Genomic DNA, 12,914 nt, shown 5'->3' with positions numbered 1-12,914 from the left:
CTGTCCCACATGTTTTGTTTGAAAAATAAATGCTTAACCATAAATTCTGGAGAAAGTACTTTGTTGCATTTTGGCTCTGGATGACTTAGCATTACTAGCATATGCCTGGAATATTTGTTATTTAAAATAGTTCATACTTTATGTTTGTAAAACTAGCTCAGTTCTCCTTTAATACATTAATTTCTACTCTGTCCTTTTTAAGTTGCTATACTTTGCTCAATGGTATATTGTCTTTATAATCTTTCAACAAGGAGATGTGTTTTCTATACAACCTGATGGAATCTTATAAACTACTAAACTAAAAAAAATGGTTTTGCCATGTCATAAAGAAAACTACCATAAATAAGAGTGATGAAGGGACAGAATGGGAAAGCTATTCAATTTGTTTACCCAGATTCTAATTACTTCCAGTCCCATTCCTGGGAAGCTGGAAATTCTTGTAAAAATAGATTGCATACATGCTGGATATTTACCACTATTTTTTCAAATGTCATTGTTAATGGCTGAAAATTTCAAGGAAGAATTTTGATTTGAGTCAATTTCTAACTTGAGTCAAGAAGCAGGGCATTTACTAAAGGAATACAAGATGACTTGGTTGTTGATTTACCTTTTTTCCTTGTCTCTTGTAGCTTGGTAGCTCCCTTGATGGCATCCCTATGGTTAATAATTCATCATATGTATAAATTAATGTATTAAACATTACTTCAACAGGATCTTCATTTCGTTCAGTGATACAGAATGTTTGCAGTCACTGTGTACAACCTGGGCATCATCATTAATGGATATCAAGTGGCTTTAATGAATACATCTGTTTTTTTCCTTTGAATTTCTTGTTAATGAATGAAGCCCCGCAAATGCAAAATAGTCTTAGTTTATTAGTAAGGGACCCATTGAACTCTGGAATATATTGTGAAAAATTATTCATTTAAATTTCTTCTGGAACATCAGTATTTTGCACCCTAGCATTTTATTCATATTGGTTACACATTACGTTAAGGGTATTTCTGTTATTTTCCCACTAGCTGTATCATGTTTCACGTGTTTTAGTCCTTACATTATTTTTGCATTCGAAATATTTTCTTTAGCACTAGATTAATATGAGCAAAATTTTAAATCTCATTGTGTGGATTGGTTAAAATGTTTGTGTACAAACTTCTATATGCTGTTGAAAACATGCAACAGTAAAATATGGATTTTATTGCACTGCTTCTGAACGAGTGGTAGCATGTAAAACTCCTGAACCTGCCATGTTTTTTGAGCCTTTGACAGTTAAAGTAACCTGGTTTGCAACACTGGAGCATATCCTGAGATATTCTTGTATTTCACAATGTAAAACTGTGAGATATTTTTGGTCTTACTGCAAATGTAGACAGAAAAATATACTAGAAAATGTTTAACTCAACAGAGGGGAGAAACATTGTAAAAAAGGGATTTTGCCTGGTAAAACTAAAATTCTCTTCAACTTGTATCCTTGAACATTTAACAAGTGATTTCATAGTGAGAGACATCAGAGAGTGCTCTAATTCTGTCCTGATCTGATGTATAAGCATTGTTTCAGCGCTGAGATTGAGGTTTTCTCTCTGCAACTCTTTCACTGTAAACATGTACAAATTGGAGTCAACTCTGCTGCCATTTATCTGTGCTTGCTAATCGGACTCCTGGTTCAGTGACTCCTCAATTTTAAAATTCTCATCCTTGTCAAATCCTTCCAAGGTCTTGTCCTTCTCCATCTTGTAACGCCCTCCACCCCTCCAAGATCTCTGTGCTTCTCCAATTTTGTGGTCTTTGTTGCCCCCATTTTCAATCTCTCTACCATGGTGGCCATTGTCTTCAGCTGCTTCGTTCATAAACTTTAGAATTCTCTTCCTAATCTGTTTTTTAAAATATTTTCGTCACCTGTTCTGCTGTCTACTCAGGTTAAATTTTGTCTGATAATCTCTGAAATCTAAGGGGGACTAATTTGGGAAACCTGGTCAGCACGTATGGGTCGGATCAAAAGGTCTGTTTCGGTGCTGTATGACTCTGATTCTAAACGCCCAGAAAACGGAAGTGCTTTTCCAACCAACTTCCAAAGCATACTGCTACTAATAGATAAAGATCAACAACAAAATCATGGGAAATGGGGGTCATTTTCTGTACATTGCGAGTGTCTGCTCAATGCAAGCAAGCATATATTGCAAAATTATTCACCATCACTAACGTCCAGCCTCACCTTTACCTGACTAAGGAGAAGAGTATTTGAGGATCAGGGTCTCAAACCCAAGACTAAAATCATAGCCTGGCGACAGTGATCTCTGTTTTCTTGGACAGCTAGATAAATCAGTCACCTAAAAGTTATCTTAGAGTACACACCAGCAGTGCTGTCGCAAAGTTGTTAAAATTTATGGCAAGAAAGGAAGTCCCAAGCCAAAATCCCCAGCATCGAAGCAAAACTACATTGGGTGGGACGTCATTCACATGACTGACATCATCGTCCCAATGCAGCTCATTTATTTGAAACATAGTTACGACAGAATACTCCCAGGAGGACGGTGCAAATATTTTAAAGCCATCCTCAAAGAATCCCTGATCAGGGATTTATGGGAGTCTGTTTTTGACTGACCAAATGAGAAGATTTCACATTGTGGCCCTGTTAGGAACATGCAGAGGTAGGGTTGAGTGCACAATTCTTCAAAACAACTCCTGTATCCGTCCCTTCAAGCACCACCTACCCTGCATGTTGCAGAATCTGTTGATCATGCATTGAGCTTGTCAAACATTATGAAATCCACTGAACCAACACATCCTTGATCCCAAGGGGTTGCCAAAGAGACCAGAAGTTTGATCATCCCTCTCAGAAACTGTTTGGAACAATCTAACTATAAGTTGTTCTTGATAGCTTTGCCTGCAGAACTCATTACTTTTACCCCATATGACATTCTAACTTAAAAAGAGGTTGGAGAAAGAATAGGCCATTTGGGCCGTCAAGCCTGTTTACTGTACCATGGCTGATCAAATTCTATCAGATTTGACGATGTTAACTCTGATTTCCTGTCTGCCTAAATCTGTTTAAGTTTGGAACTATTTTCTTAGTTTTAGTTAAGATAGTTTCCATTTCAGTTATTGAAGCTTTTCAAAAAAAAACTTGTGTGGGAATAATGCAGGTCATTCACAATTGTTAATAACTTTCAATACTAATGAAGGCTTTAAAATGAATGGTTAATGCCTCTACTAGAAACCGAGTCAGGAGTTGGATGAGCCAGTAAATTGCAGGCTATTTTTCGGTTGCTGTCAGAAGTGAAGTTAGCTGAGTTTACAGACCAGAAACTACAGGATTTTGGGGGATGGCTCAGCAATTGAGTGAAACCTCAAGATTAGAGTGGTGCTGGAAAAGCACAGCAGGTCAGGCAGCATCCGAGGAGCAGGAAAATCGACGTTTCGAGCAGGAGCCCTTCATCAGGAATCAGTGAAACCTCCCATTAAGTGACTTATAAAATTCGTTTTGGAAAAGATCTGCAGCAGACCCCGGGCATTGCGAAAACATTCAGATTTCTTGCATGTTATTTCTAAAAAGTCCTTTAATAGTCCATGCCCACGCTGTGGAAGAAATCCAGGCCGGCGTTTGCAGTTTTCTCTGTCTCTCGGCGTCTGATCCTCCGCCCCCGGGAGTCGGTGCTTGTAACACGCCGGGGTGGTGGAACGCATTCGCTTCTCTGCTCATTGCGGTGATGCTGCGCATGCTACGAACCAGATGATCCGCTCTAGGAACTCGGTGCCCCCGCTCTGTTCGAAGGCGGGCGATGCAACCCTGAACCAATACCGCCGCATGTTTGCAACTGCCAAGGGAAGGAGGGAATCGATGGCTTTCGGATCCCGAGCTCTGGCTCTTCACACACCTGCCTCTGTGTCTATGCTGCATCCTGCATAAAGTGATTTTTCTCTCTCTTTTATATACACTCAACCACACACGCAATTGGGGCCAGTCTCATGTTGGATGTTCCTCAGTTGAATTATCCATTGTTGGATGTTCTTCCTTTGGAGCAGTTTGTCTTTGGATATTGCTCAGCTGTGTTCGCTATTGTTGGGTATTTCAGGTACAAAGAAGGGTGGCAGGAGCCATGTACCTGCTGGACAACGAGCCATATCCCGAGATGCTGAAGAGAGGAACTCCTCAGAGGAAGACTGTCTACCGGATCTCCCTCACTCTTGTCAAACGGGAGGCTGCCACAGCCGAGGCTGGTAGCAAATCCTCTCCTTCCCCTCGATCTGAGGGGCCTCCGGAGCGACGAGGTTGTACCAGCGACACCCACCAGCCTGGAAGTCAGTGCTTGGCAGAGAGCGGTGAAACAGATGATGAATTTGAGCCAGAAGCGAATCTTCGGAGCTTTCGCACCTTCAGCACTGGCCACCTGGAACTGGGCAGGCTGAAGGTGGCCAGGCGATCCCATGATCTGGGCTTCAAGCTCAAAGACAATCCGACCAAAGACTTGGTAACACTGAGGTGCAGAGATGGGACTTCAGCTAGACCGAGTAGTATGCTGGCAACTGTGGATGTGGAATTAAAAAACAAGAAAAATTGGGCACATTGCACCGAGAGATTGGTGACAGGGCCTGAATCAGGAGAATGTGTCAATATCTCAAACCGGGGAAAGGATCAACAAGAAGGCAGAGCTTGCGCTGAAGGCAGTCGGAGACGGGATGCAGCCAAAGCTGCTAGTGTAAAGGAGCACTTGGTGCCTTTACAGTCCATTAATGCAGAAGTGCTTTATCCAAGGAAATCACCAAGGGCAGGTAGCAAGTCTGCTTTGAAGAAAATTGAGACAACCATCAAGAGAAACTCAAATGATTCATTAAAGAGTCCTTTGGGGAACAAGGAGTTAATCACAATGTCCCCTCCTGGTTCAGAGCTTGATTTCTCGAAGCACATTGTTCCAAAAGGAGAACACAGTTTGCTGTCAGTAGCTCCAGCAGTGGGTTCACCTCTGCTACCTGATTATTCGACTGTTTGTGTAGATGCCATCAAACAAACACCTCCGATGTCCATGGCAACAGACAAGAGGCACCCAAGTTTACTCAGAAGAAGCTTCAGCTTCAGACACTGGAATGGGGAGCTAGTGAGGTTTAAAGCGTTATCAAAGGAGAAACATCATGGCAGCTCCAGTTGTCTCTCTGGTGGCGAGGTCGAAAGTGAATTCAGAACCCAAAAGCTTGAGCCTTATTGTGGGGAATCTGTAGCAAATGAGAAACGAAACACCTTGGATGTTGGGGAAGTCTTGAACAAAACTGATCCACTCTCTGAGCCTGGGCGGTGGGAGCGGGGAAAACGAAAGAATAGGACTTTAGACAACAGTGACATTCACAAGCTTTCTGAAAACTTGGAAATGGGGAAGGATAGCTTTTTAACAGGTGCTGTGAGATCCAGTTCCCAGGAGCACAAACTCTTCAGGTTTTTTAGTGGTATTTTCTCAAAGCGTGATGGTACTTCAACACCTGTTACGAGTCCTTATGGAAAATCACATAGGGATTATGTTGCCAAATCCAAAGGATATGCTCGCGGCCAGAAGAAAGGTATCTCTCCTTTTGAGCAGTCCAGCAGTGAGAGCATTGATGAAAATACTTATCAAAATGGTATGGCATTGATAGCGTTCTGCTCTTTGAAATTGTGTAAAATCTGATAGTTTAGACATGTTCTGAAAATTTAACCAGTAGTTATGCTTTAACCCAACACTTCTGCAAAAATAAGTAGACAGAGGACATGCCACTGGGTTGCAAATCAAAGTTAAGGAATGGTTAGTAGCGTCGTCTATTAGTATAGGTGGAAAAAAATTAATTCATGAAGTACAAGTACTTTGCTGTGCTGCGTTTAAGTCAGTTAGGAAAAATTTTTAATAACTGATGATGTTTGATTGACACAGAGGTTGAAAGTTGAGGTGTTTTCCATAGCAGAAGGGCTTTTAGCACTCAAATGCAAGCCCTTAATGGATTGTATTCAATTTCCTTTTCGAAGAGAGAAAATCCCAGACAATTAGCTTTGAGATGGCAGTTACATTATGTGTATTCAGCAGTCCACATGATGGGTGCTGGAAAGCTTGTAATTGCAGGTTGGAAAAATATGTTAAGTGTGCATTATGCAAGCAGCCGGAGACTTCAATTTTGCGAGGTTGTACATAAATGTATTTCATTTTGCTGAATTTGTTTGGGGTTCAGCTGTGTAAAGCATTAACTTAGTGCTTGAATTGTATGAAATGAAAATAATGTCTTCAGTTGGGGTTTTAATTGTTAATTTGACTAGAAATGAGAACTGTGTGCATTACTGTTTGGCCCTTATTGGAAAGCTTTTATAGTTGTCAGATATTTACCCTAAGTTTGAATATTTTAATTGTGTCATAAATGTATTGGAACTTGAAACTTCAAAACATGCTCTTCTGCCACCCAACACTTTTCGTTTCAAACCTCCTATTCATGTTGCAGATCGTTTTCTGTAGTCTCCACATTTTAGGCAGAATCATAACTGACTTTGACAAATGCAAACACGTTTATGGTTTCAACATGTTAATTCAAATGCCCTTTTGGAAGAAACTAAGTATCGAAACAATGAGTCTTATGCAAGCATGTAGCTAATCATAGGGACTGCTGTAAGTAAATGGGAGTTTAATACATTTCAGGACCTGTCAAGAATTGGACGAGTTGTTCCTTTTCTAAAAGATGACTGTCAAATGTGTCATTTGATTTGTAGAAAGCCTTGCAAATCGGGAATCAAATGGAGAACTGTATTAAATGTTAGCCATGTTCAGACCTTTATCCGTAGATGATAAAGGTTAGATAGAATTAAGGGAGTCAGGAAGTCACAGTCGGGTTTGAATCGTGTATGCCAGATGCTGAGAGTTAGTCCTGGATGCTGAGTTGGCAAAAAAACCTATGAATTTGATATTTATTTGTCATCTGTAGTGGCAAGCAGCATATCTCCTTTAAGATTTGAAAAATGGAAAAGCTCATTTGGTGACATCTCAAGACTGAATCTCAAGACATAGATGCTTGAAATTATTTGTTATAAAAGCTGAAAGAACCACTATTTAATTCTCACATCTGTATTTAAATGATAGAATGAGTTACTTATCACCTGTTTGAACTTATTGTTAATATTTAATTCAAAAATAATACGGACTATGTTTAAAATTGAATCCCATACACCTGTGTTACTATCTTGTGTCGCATTTTTGCATCAAGAGAACATACACCTATGTAAATAGAATTCGTAATCTTTAGTGTGCACTTGCGTAGAGACAGAAGACACTCTGTAATCTCTACTTGCTTTCCACAGATGCAGCCAGACTTGAGTTTTTCCAGCAATTTCTGTTTTGGCTTCTGGTTTCTAGTCAGTTTTTTTATTGAAGCAACTGGTAGTTGGTTTTGTCAGAAATTAACTCATTAGTCACTGGGCTAGGTATTTAGAGAATTATACATTGTTACTGAAGGTTATTCACGTTATAAAAAGCCATGACCTAAAGAGGTTTGGATTTGAATCCCAGCATTAACAGATGTTATTGCATGTGTTTGTAGGTGGAAGAATGGCAGTAGCTTCCAACTGGTTATTTCGGTGATCAAATAAAAACAAGTGGTTTAAGCCAGTCTCTCAGTGTATTGACCAAGTAATGTCTGTTGTGCAATTCCTGAAGGAGATATCTGATATGAGTGATGTAGTGGAAGATAATTTGAATTTTAAAATATGCATATGAAATATTCTTATGGAAAGAAACTATAATTATAGCACCATACGTCAGGATCTGATATAAAAATTTGATGCTATTTCATTTTGGTGCACTAATCATTTTATTCCTGGATTCATTGGTGCCTTTGTTACCTCAAGACTCTATTCCAATGTATTCTTATTTGGCTTTCCACCTACCCTTACTGAACTTGAGGTTATCTAAAACGCTGCCATCTGTGTCCTAACTCATAGCAAGTCGCCTTCATGCATTCCACCGTACTTGCTAATCTACAGTTGTTTTTGGTCAAGCAACATCTTGACTTTAAAATTCTTAATCTTCTCTTCAAATCTCTCCATGGCATTGCTCTTCTCTTTCTCCATAGTCTCCTTCATTCCAGCAATCCTCTAGGATTTCTGTGCTCATTTAACTTTGGCCTCCTGTGCATCCCCAGTTTTAATCTCTTCACCTTTGGTCATACTGCCATTAGCAGTATGGGCCCTGAGCTTTGCAGTACCCTTCTTAAGTCTCCTCGCTTCATTACCCCACTTTGTTTCTTTAAGACACTCTTTAAAATCTGGTGCTATGATCATAAAATTTACCACTTTGATCATCTGACCTAATATTTCTTTGTGCCTTGGTGTCATTGTTTGTTTTAAATATTGCTGTATTACAGAATCATAGGATGGTTGCACTCAAGAGTAGAATACTTGGCCTGTCTATGCCCATTTTCTGCAACTGCTGCGAGGTACTCGAATATTTCATAACATTAAAGGCTCCATGTTCATGTAAGTTGTTACATAGGAGCACAGGACTTTTGTAGCAGGAGTAGCCATTTAGTCTGTTGAGTTTGCTCTGCTGCTCAATGACATCATGGCTGATCTGATTGTGGCGTCAACTCCACTTTCTTGCTTTTTCCTCAAAACCTCTGACCTGTTTTCTGTTATGAAGCCAGTGTTGGACTGGGGTGTACAAAGTTAAAAATCATACAGTACCAGGTGATAGTCCAACAGGTTTAATTGGAAGCACTAGCTTTTGGAGCGCTGCTCCTTCATCAGGTGGTTGTGGAGTATCAACACCAGCACCACCTGGTGAAGGAGCAGCGCTCCGAAAGCAGTGCTTCCAATTAAACCTATTGGACTATCACCTGGTGTTGTGTGATTTTTTAACGTTATTTAGCTTGACTTTGAACAAATTCATTGAAATGCTTCAACCTTCTGGGGAAGGGAATTCTACCTGGCCTCATTCCTGATGAAGGGCTTATGCCCGAAATGTTGAATATCCTGCTCCTCGGATGATGCCTGGCCTGCTGTGCTCTCCAGCACCACACTCTTGACTCTGATCTCCAGCATCTGCAATCCTCACTTTTTCCAAGGGAATTCTATAGACAAGCACACTCTGAGAGGAAAAGCAAATGTCATTTTCTCAGTCTTCTCAGCGACGCTTCTTATTCTTAAGGTGTGCTGCCTAGTTCTGACCTATTTTCAAGGGAAAACACCCCAAAATTCAACATGTCAAGTCCCTTAACATGCTGTGTTTCAATATTGTCGCCTCTCATTCTTCTACATTCCAATGGTTGAAGAATCAACCTTCCTTCATAAAACAAGCTCCGAACTTATTATTGAGATGAGAATGGTACTGGTATTAGATACTAGTGGTTAAAGCAAAATTCATTTACAAGCATACTAAAAATGCTCCATTTCATACTACTACAAAACCTTGCTTTTAGTAAGAACAAAATGTAAATGAAAATGATATTTTAATATTGATATTTTAATGCTTTTAATATCATTTTAGTAGTGCCAGACTGTCTATCACAATCACATGAACAGTGAAGAAATTTTCAGGCTCTGTTATAAAATATTCCTTCATTGATTTGTCTTGCTACAGTATTTTAAAAGTGTGGCTTCAAAGGCCAAACTGTTCTCTGACACATTGATTGAAAGCTTCAGCCCCAAGTATTATAATTTCAATTATGTCATTAAAATAATGGATAATCTGAGATAATTTTGTCCAAGAACGGGAAGAGCTTTAACCGATTTGAGGTTTTGAAGTAAATTTGGTATACCCGAATAGAAGTTCATGGATAACTTTTAAGCAATTTGTTGCATTATACTTGTAGAATGCTTTTAACATGTTATAACTGACTTAATCTTTTTTTTGCACTGTGTAGTGTACTACTGGAACTTGGTGGTAGAATGATTTGTATTATTACAGTTATAATTACATTTCTTAAAGTAAATTTGTTAAATTTTCCATGATGAATGTTTAAGTGCTGTGATAAATAAGGTGAATCCTGTGCAAACTTTCTCAATATTACCTCACACTTAGATCAGTGTATTGTTAAGTCCTTTGTGGGATTGAGTACGACAGATCCAGATTAATGAGTTGTGTGCACTGCGATAGCTGTTGTCAGCTCAAGTTGATTTTCTTTTTGGGGCTACATAGAGAAAAATCAGCCAGTGAACAGCCGTAACTGACTTTCAGTGATCCTTGTCGTACAAAATGCTTGTGTGCACACAATATATAAGAGCAGAATGGATGCTCTCCCATCAGCTGATAGACAGCTGACATTAAATGTCTAGACCAGTAAATGAGGAATTCATATTTAGATGAAGTATCAAAAGATATTCTGTGACTGTGGAACTGTAACCCATGATGTGTCTGGATTTTCAGGTGTTCAGGGGAGAAATGGGGGAGAATATACCAGGGACATTGATATTTTGAGATTTTGTTTCATGATTTGAGTCCTGTTTTTTTTATCATATGTTATCAACCCGTAACAGCTTATTGGGCTGTTGGGAGTTGAGTAATGGCTGTGATGGAGAAAGTATGTGGTAAGATTCAACTAGGTCTTTACACATGCCAACCTAGAAAATGGTCAAAAGCTAACCAATTGCTTCTAAATATTTTCTAATCGACCTGTTCAGAGGTATTATTACATAATTATGGAGCAGGTGGGACATGAACCTCCTGGCTCAAAAGTAGGACATTATCACTACACCACAAGAACCCTTAACTGATTTGCTTCTAAACGAGGAACCAATGGAAACCCAGTCCTGAAAGTGTGTCTGTTCACTGGCTTTAAAGCTTAAATGGTATAATCAGAAAATGATAATAAGTATGTGCAATACTCAGAAGGAATGTAAATGTTGAAATAGCTAAAACAAATGTGGTTCAAATCTTGAAATAAATAAGAACTACATTTCAAGGGAACCCTAGAAATATCTTCCACTAGATGTTTTCAGTATGAAGACATACTATGATTCATTTGTTTTGTTTCTATTTTTAGGTTTAAATTTTTGACAGAATAATCAGCATGTAAATTAGTCCAAATATATCAAAACAGTCACTTTCCTTAGTTCAAAGCACTTCCTAGCCTAGACTTAATTCAGCAGTGTAGTCCTCCAACTGGCTCCTCATCCTTTCATGGGAGCTCTCCTCTTGTTAAATCCTCTACACATTAGTTTATACTGGGAACCTTCTCCCTTGTTAATTCAATCTGGCATTTCTCTCCCTGTAAAGCTGTGTTAAGCTACCACTTCTAAGGCCCTCTTGACATTTTTATTTCCCAAGCTCGTCATTTCTTTTAGCAATTATTCCCTTGCACTGGGGAGGCTGCTGTTGCTCTCACCCTATGTCCCACTCAAACAGCAGGAGATTCTCAAGTTCCAATTTCTAAATGAGTGACTGTCAGTATATTTGTATTTGTGTTTTTCCTGATAATGTTATTGCCTTAGTAGTAGGAGTGCCACATTCTTCTACCAAATCTATGATTTTGTTAGCCGTGTGGATTATGCAAAGCTGATGTAGAAACCCAACTTAGAGGCTTGGCATTGCAAATTCCGGAAAAGGTTATTGTGGAGAGAAAAAAAAATCAGTTTTGGATTCTAATATTTATTTCGGTATGAGCTGGACTTCTGTAATCCCATCTACAAAGATGTTGCCGCTACATTAATTTGGTTGCAGCAGTAGCTTTTCAGTGTTTCATTGAGGAATGTATCAGTTATGTTCTTCAGAGCTCTTAACTGGAACAAAAAATATGCTGCAGCAGGAGCATAATCAAACAAAGCGTGGCACCCATTATGGGATACTTGAGCAGATGACCAAGAGTTAAGACCAAAAGATGGAGATTTTTGAATGACTTATAGGAGGATTGAGGTGTGGAGAGGTTTAATGAGAGAATAACATAGCTTGGGGCCTCAGCAGCGTAAGTTGTAATTTTGGAAACGTGCAAGAGGAGAGCAGGTATCCCTGTGCTGGTAGAAATTACAGGGATAAGGAGAGAAGAGTCCTTGGCTGGATTTGAAAACAAAGATAAGATTTTTGGCATTGGCTCCCATTCAAGAAATGTCTCAATGTTGTTACTTTGCATAGGGGTGATTGGTGAACGAGCTGGTCTGATTAGGAATACAGATTCTGGATCAGTGGTGCTAAAAGAGCACAGCAGTTCAGGCAGCATCCGAGGAGAGGAGGAAAACTTCTTCAAGGCAGGCATCCTTGCAAGAGGATTCGCAGTAGGGTTAAAATTAACTAGGTAAAAACAATGACTGCAGATGCTGGATTAGGAATACAGCCAACAGAGTTTTAGATGAGCTTAAGTTTGTAATGGATGTAAGATGCCTAAACAAAATACAGTTGGTAATGCCTTTCTGCTGTTGCACTACTCCAACCGCATGGTGGATATATCAAATTGGTGGCCTTCCTCATTCATTAAGGGGTTTGCTGATTAGGACAGCACTGGCAGCCATATGGGCCAATTTCAAACTGTTAAATTTAAGGAAGGAAAGAGAGATTTTGCTAATTTAGGTGAGTGGAAGCTTATCACATTTCACACACAATCCTGAAAGTCCCTCCTGTGAAATGAAATATCTTTGAAGATCCTGTATGATATAGTCAAATATTCAGATTTATTAAAAAGTCTCAAAAGTACTGTGCTTGATAGTTGAAAAAATTTTTTTAAAATATATTTATTGAGAAATAGATTTTTTATTATAACAACAAATACAAAACAATACAGTTCAAAACAATACAAAGAAAGAACACCAAAAAAATGAAATAAAATCCCAACCAAATTAATGTAGCGGCAACATCTTTGTAGATGGGATTACAGAAGTCCAGCTCATACTGAAATAAATATTAGAATCCAAAATTGAATTTTTTTTTTCTCTCCACAATAACCTTTTCCGGAATTTGCAATGCCAAGCCTCTAAGTTGGTTTCTACATCA

The 12,914-nt window shown here is 39.1% G+C and overlaps 1 protein-coding gene across 8 annotated transcripts in view; it reads left to right on the top strand.

Moving 5' to 3' along the window:
- Positions 1-12,914, top strand: part of agap1 (ArfGAP with GTPase domain, ankyrin repeat and PH domain 1) — a 766,011-nt gene that overhangs the window by 282,942 nt on the left and 470,155 nt on the right. For 3 of the 8 annotated variants that reach the window (XM_087988860.1, XM_087988858.1, XM_087988857.1), the window contains exon 1: positions 3,967-5,607. The exons of 2 other annotated variants lie outside the window; for them this stretch is intronic. In XM_087988860.1, coding sequence (XP_087844986.1) covers positions 4,098-5,607 — 1,510 coding nt within the window. In that variant the 5' untranslated portion in view covers positions 3,967-4,097. Of the gene's footprint in view, positions 1-3,791; positions 5,608-12,914 lie in introns of those variants that run through there. 3 more of the 8 variants (XM_087988861.1, XM_087988856.1, XM_043693245.2) reach the window with 2 other exon arrangements.

This window comes from Chiloscyllium plagiosum, unplaced genomic scaffold (genome assembly GCF_037043375.1).
Source record: "Chiloscyllium plagiosum isolate Xiang-an unplaced genomic scaffold, Cpla_swu_hap1 HiC_scaffold_7, whole genome shotgun sequence".
NCBI classification, from domain to species: Eukaryota; Metazoa; Chordata; class Chondrichthyes; order Orectolobiformes; family Hemiscylliidae; genus Chiloscyllium; species Chiloscyllium plagiosum.
Note: the sequence above shows the minus strand (reverse complement) of the source record. Positions and strands in the feature narration are given on the sequence as shown.